This window comes from Argopecten irradians, chromosome 13, assembly GCF_041381155.1.
Source record: "Argopecten irradians isolate NY chromosome 13, Ai_NY, whole genome shotgun sequence".
Lineage (NCBI taxonomy): Eukaryota > Metazoa > Mollusca > Bivalvia > Pectinida > Pectinidae > Argopecten > Argopecten irradians.
The window spans coordinates 28,582,385-28,588,849 of NC_091146.1; the positions used below are offsets into that span (position 1 = coordinate 28,582,385).

Here is a 6,465-nt window from a genome sequence, read left to right on the forward strand (position 1 = left end):
ATACACATATAACTACCAATGATACAGTATGTAACTTATTACTAAACACATGTATACTACAATGATACAGGTATTACTTATTACTAATACACATGAAACCAATGATACAGAGTAACTTATTACCTAAATACACATGTATCACAATGATACAGTATGTACTTTTACTAAATACACTTCTAATATACAGTATGTAACTTATTACTAATACACATGATACTACTATGAACAGGTATGTAACTTATTAACTAAATACAAGAATAACTACCAATGATACAGGTATGTAACTTATTACCTAAATACACATGTATATCTACTAATGATACAGGAGTAACTGTATAAAACACTGTACTAAAACTAAATACCTAAATACACATGTATATCTACTAATGATACAGGTATGTAACTTGTTAACTAATGGAGCTATCATAGATGACACATTGATATACGGAAAGACGGCTGAAGAGCACGACGAGCGTCTTATAAAGTTTTGGACATAATTACAGCCTCAGGTCTTAAATTGAATAAAGACAAGTGCGAGTTCGGGAAGTCGAGCATTGAGTACTTTGGCCATGTGATAAGCTCAGAGGGAATTTCCCCAAATCCGAAAAGGATTGAGGCTATCAGAAATCTGGATGCTCCTAATGACAGAGTTGAGAAGAGTCCTTGGAATGATTAATTATCTGGGTCGTTTCTTACCTGGTCTTTCTGACACAATGAAACCTATGACTGATTTGCTGAAATCAGAACAAGTATGGTCATGGACTCCTATGCAAGAACATGCGTTTGAGGAAGTTAAGCGTAAATTGACAGAAACTCCAGTTCTAAATTTCTACAACACCAAGCGTGAAACCATTGTAAGTGCTGACGAAGCAGTTTTGGACTTGGCGCGGCTCTTTATCAGAGGGATGAGAAAGGAGAACTTAAACCGATCGCATTTTGTTCGCGAACTCTTACTTCGACAGAGACTAAATATGCTCCAATCGAAAAGGAATGTTGGGCGGCTACGTGGGCATGCGAAAAGTTCGAACGCTATCTTGTCGGATTGGAGAACTTTCAGCTCCTCACAGACCACAAACCTCTAGTACCTCTGATTAATACTCAAGATCTAGACAAAACTCCTTTGCGATGCCAAAGTCTTTTCATGCGTATGAGGAGATTCAACCCAATAGCAGAGCATGTGCCAGGTAAAATGCCAATGGTTTCAGATAAATTATCGCGAAGTCCTATGAAAACACAGCAAGACAATTCAAGTGATGAAGTTGAACTGTACACAAATTCAGTCGAGTCACTTCGACCCATGTCAGATGTGAGACTTGATCACATTATAGAGAAGCTCAACTAAGGGATTTAAACGTACAGAAAGCCCTAGTGTACACCAAGTATGGATGGCCATGCAAATTGAGTGGTGTTGACGAAATAGCAGCGGAGTACTTTCCGTCGCGAAATGAACTTTCGGTGTCAAACGGTCTGTTATTGTTCAGGGATCGAGTTGTTGTTCCAGAGGAACTGAGGAATGAATTATTGGAACGTATCCATGAAGGTCACATGGGAATAGACAAATGTTGTGACAGGGCAAAAAGTACGGTATGGTGGCCAGGAATTACCAGAAGTATCAAGGCTAAAGTAACCTCATGCACATTTTGCCAGGAGCACAAACCAACTCAACATAAAGAACCTTTGAAGGTATCCGAGTTACCATTACGACCTTGGCAGAAGGTTGCCGCGGATTTGTGTGATTTCCAAGGGGAAAACTATCTTGTTCTGAGAGACTATTATTCGAGATTTCTAAAGATTGCTCATCTCCAAAATGTCACCAGCAATCAAGTTATTCTTCGACTAAAGAACATATTCGCACACTGAATAGTTCCAGAGGAATTTGTATCCGACAACGGTACACAGTTTACTTCGCAAGAATTCAAGGAATTTGCCAAGGATTATGGATTTAGAGAAACATTCTCATCTCCGCACTACCCCCAAGGTAATGGCGAGGCAGAAAGTGGAGTCAAGATAGCCAAAAGGATACTCGCCCAGGAGGATGTATTTGCAGCATCAATGACATACCGGGCCACACCAGTCAAGGCAACATGTGTAAGTCCATGCCAACTAATCATGGGTAGACAGATTCGTACAACGGTGGCAGTCGCCACTGAAAACCTAGTCCCTAAATGGCCAAAACAGAATGACGTCAAAAGGAAGAACGATGAGTACAAACGCCGTTACTCATATCATTACGACAAGCGACATGGTGCTGAATCTTTACCCGATTTGGACGTCGGAGACAAGGTTAGAATAAAACTTGACAATGCGAAACTTTGGTCAACAAGCGGTGTTGTAGAAAAAGCAAACCCTGACATCAGATCATATAGTGTCAAAACACCCCGAAGTATATACCACAGAAATAGGCGACATCTACAGGGTACAGAAAATCCACGTGAATCTACAGAGGAGACTCCAGCTCCAGCGACTCCTAAGAAACCGATTCCACCAGTTGTTACCACAACGCCAGATTCGACAGGGAAAGCACTTTCCCCAGCCGGTAAAAATGACACTACATACGCGGCGCGTCCAAAGAGAACTATCACCTTACCAACGCGTATGTCAGACTTTGTTGTTATAAAGTAACTTTATGTTGGTTGATTTGACGCACCACCTATACTCGTGCGCAGTAATACTGTATGTGTGTATAGTAATATCTAGTCAGTGAATAAAATCAGCTATATTGAATAGCACGCACGTGTCTTCGCTCTGTTCTATCCATTTTAATCCATCAGATTAAAACACTGTCAGTCTGCTAAAACACATGTTATTCATATAGATAGGATGAGGCATAAACTTTGCAAGAGGAAAATGAAATTGGGGAGGACAGTGTTGAAGATGTCAAGGTACAGGAAAGAACAAATAGTGGGCGAACTATTAGGAAACCAATATTTTTGACTGAACACTATATCTTGTAAACAAAAATTAAAGAAAATGAACCAAGTGTTATTGGTGTGTTTCAGGTTCACCCAGATTGCCAAAAACAAGGATTACACCAAGGATTAAGCCAGGCATAGTGTGTCCCTTATGCCTTCAAAGGTTGCCAACTGAAAGCAAATGGAGGTACCATCTATTTGAGTGTGGGAAAGAGGCCCACAGTAAAAAGAAATTCGAATGCAACTTGTGCAACTTTCGATCAGAACGAAAAGCGACATTGACACGCCATGTCGCGAGAAAACAAGAAGGAGCTTTTGGCGAGCAAAATGAGACATGGGAAGACGCCAATCCCGGTAATCTATCAAGCATCATCGAAGATGTGTCCTCCGATGAGGACGATGATCAGGAGGACACCAACAATGTTACGGGTATGGCTGTGGCAGCGGGAGAGTCCGGCAAGGCGCAACTGGATTTGCAATCAATCCAGATTGGTCGCTTGTACCGGAAACCATGTCATCCAATGCCGGTTCAGTCAACAAGGCGCATCGTACAAGAGCAGGGACCAGCGCAGGGGACATCTGAGCCTGAGCCACCTGTTACAAGGTTTGTGACCCGTGATATGGGCACCCAATTGGCCAATGCACGGGTCATGTTAAATCAAGGAACCCAGACAGATGCGCCCTCTCACCGTAGAATGGAACGAACAACTTATTCGTTTGTGCAAAATGGACAAAATGTTACCAAGGTAACAGAGGACCATTGGGAGGAATTCAAAATAGTTGTGTAAATATTGCAATATTGTCAGACGAAGGACTTTGTGTTTTTAAGTTTTAAGTTTACTGTAGGTTATGTTTTGTGACCGTTTATATAACAGTGTTTTGAAATGTTGATGATATACATATTTTACATGAGGTGCCAAAACATATTTTTGATATTTTCCTTGTTTGAATCATGTTAAGTTTGTTATATTTTTTTGTATTGTTGAAACTTGTTTCTTACCCACATTAAGGTTTGTTGCATTGGGTTTGGGGGACATAAGTTAGCGATGGATGTTTTTTATGAGTAATGAGGGACTCATTGATCAGAGGCGTGGGTAATGAAGAGATGTGTTATATTGTTAAACATTCTTTCTTGTTTTACTTGTATACTTGTCTACATAAAAATAGAATAGCCTTCTTATCTTGTTGTTATTGTATACAGTTCATTGAACCCGGAAGAAACACACATGGTCAATGTAGTGTCACGAGTATATCAGTGTTATCATACTAACAGTTAATTGAACTGACATGACCGTAACCCGACAGCATCTAATTCCAGACAGAGCCCGTCTGATTGTCCGGTACCTGATAACACACCAATTAATTGTCCAGGCCCCGTACCCTGTACATTGTAAATATAATCATGTATTGTAGTAAGATGCATTGTTTTAGGCAAGGCAGTTCCCACCAGTACCCAGGCGAATAAACATGTACATAGTGTAATCTATGGAGTCTGTTGTCATTATACAAAACAACGAGATATAACAATGGCGACGAGGATGAGATCAATCGGCATCAAGCTAATCACAGAATCATCTCAATGAAGAGGGATTAGAACAGAATTGTTCATCACTGTGAAGGAAACTACTGTGTTATCCATTTGTAGTTTTATGTGAAGTATCACCCTTCAAAGTATGGCAACAGCGTTACCAATATTCCCGCCATTTGTGGTACAAGAACCTGCTGCAGACATAAGATGGCAGAAGTATGTGAAACGCATCGAGAACTTATTTGTGGCAATGAACATTAAAGATGTGAAAAGACAAAGAGCTATGTTACTGCACTACGTAGGAGAAGAGGTCTGTGACATTTTTGAAACGTCACAGGACACCGGAGACACATTTAATGAAGCCCAAATAAAACTAACGGAATATTTTGCTCCTAAAAAGGCAACAGAGTTCCAGGTCTATAAATTTAGACAAATTTCTCAAGAATCTGGAGAATCAATCGATGCTTTTACAACAAAACTCCGACAACAAAGCTCCCGATGTGACTTCGTGGATCCTGAAAAGGAAATAAAATCACAAATCATCCAAGGATGTAGTTCGTCGAAATTACGAATAACTTATTACCTAAATACCTGAAGTTTTCATATAGTTACAATCTTGCCAGGCTTATATCTGTTATGTAGTTGGTTAGCCAAATATTTCCATCTTTATGAAGCTGGCCATGAGTTTGTGAATTCTAGTCATTCTATTCATTCATTTCATAATATGAACACAAAAGACATGAACTCTTGATAATAATAATTGTGATAATATTTTATTGCTAAAAAGGGGAGAATTGTAATGTCCATTCCGTATATTAGTATAACCTATTCCGAAATTTAGTATAACCCATTCCGTATTTTGTATGTAACCGGAAGTACCACATGGTAATAAAGTAACCAGCATGTCAGCCAGACAAGTGTGTTTGTTGTCATTGTCATCATCACAAATCATCCGGTGTTACACACCCATATAGAACCCCACAACTGGCGACGAGGATGGAGCGTTTACCAGTTTTTCATACATTCGACAGTGAAAGCGATAGATCTAACGCTGGGCCACGATGGGAGCGATGGATCGGGAGACTTGAAAATCTATTTGACGCAATGGAGTTGGGTGATGAGGAGGACGCTGAGAGACGTCGAGCTTTACTACTCCATTACATTAGCGATAAGGTTTATGATATATACCAGGTCCACAAAGGTGAGTCCGAAAATACATATGATGGGGTGAAAGGAGTGCTCACAAACTATTTTAAACCTAGAAAGAACACTCAGATTGAAATATATAACTTCCGAACATTCAAACAAAAGGAAGGTCAATCGATCGACGAATATGTCACAGAGTTACTGAAATTGATCAAGGAATGTGAATTTGCCGATTGTGATAAGGAAATTTTGTCTACGCTCATTCAGAACTGTTCGTCAAACCGATTACGTCGTCGAGCGTTACAAGAACCGGATAAGGGGCTAGCTGATATTGTAGCGTTAGTGAGAGCTATGGAAATGTCAAACATTCAAGCTCAAACCATGGAGAACAGCCATTCTGTGAATGCAGTCAAACAACGCCATCCGAAACAAAAACATGACAAAGATCAAAGGACTGAAGGTACTGGAAGTCGCAAGTTTACAAAACAGAAGAAGTCAAACACTAAATGCTGGAACTGTGGAGGGACTTTTCCACATAGAGAAAAACCGTGTCCTGCTAAGGGTTAGGTGTGCCATGGTTGTAAACAACCGAACCACTTCCAAAAGGTGTGCCGAAACAAGAGCAAATCTAAAAACAAGGTTCTAGCTGTTGAGACTGACGACCGCCAATCGCCAGATAGCGATGGCAGTTATTGCTATGGAAGCAAGGTCGAACCAAACACGAAGAACTCTGAGCATATACATGCTGTTAAAGGTCCATTTACTCAGATAAAGGTAAATAACAAGAATCTGAAATTTCTTGTTGACAGCGGATGTTCAGTAGACATAATTGATGAAGCAGACTATGAGAAGATTGGCAGTCCTACACTTTCAAAGTAC

General features: G+C 40.1%; 1 protein-coding gene across 1 annotated transcript; it reads left to right on the forward strand.

Moving 5' to 3' along the window:
- Nucleotides 1–5,436: 5,436 nt before the first annotated feature.
- Nucleotides 5,437–6,153, forward strand: LOC138305782 (uncharacterized). The gene has a single exon (XM_069246051.1). The coding sequence runs from the start codon at nucleotides 5,437–5,439 to the stop codon at nucleotides 6,151–6,153; it is 717 nt and encodes a 238-aa protein (XP_069102152.1).
- Nucleotides 6,154–6,465: the final 312 nt, after the last annotated feature.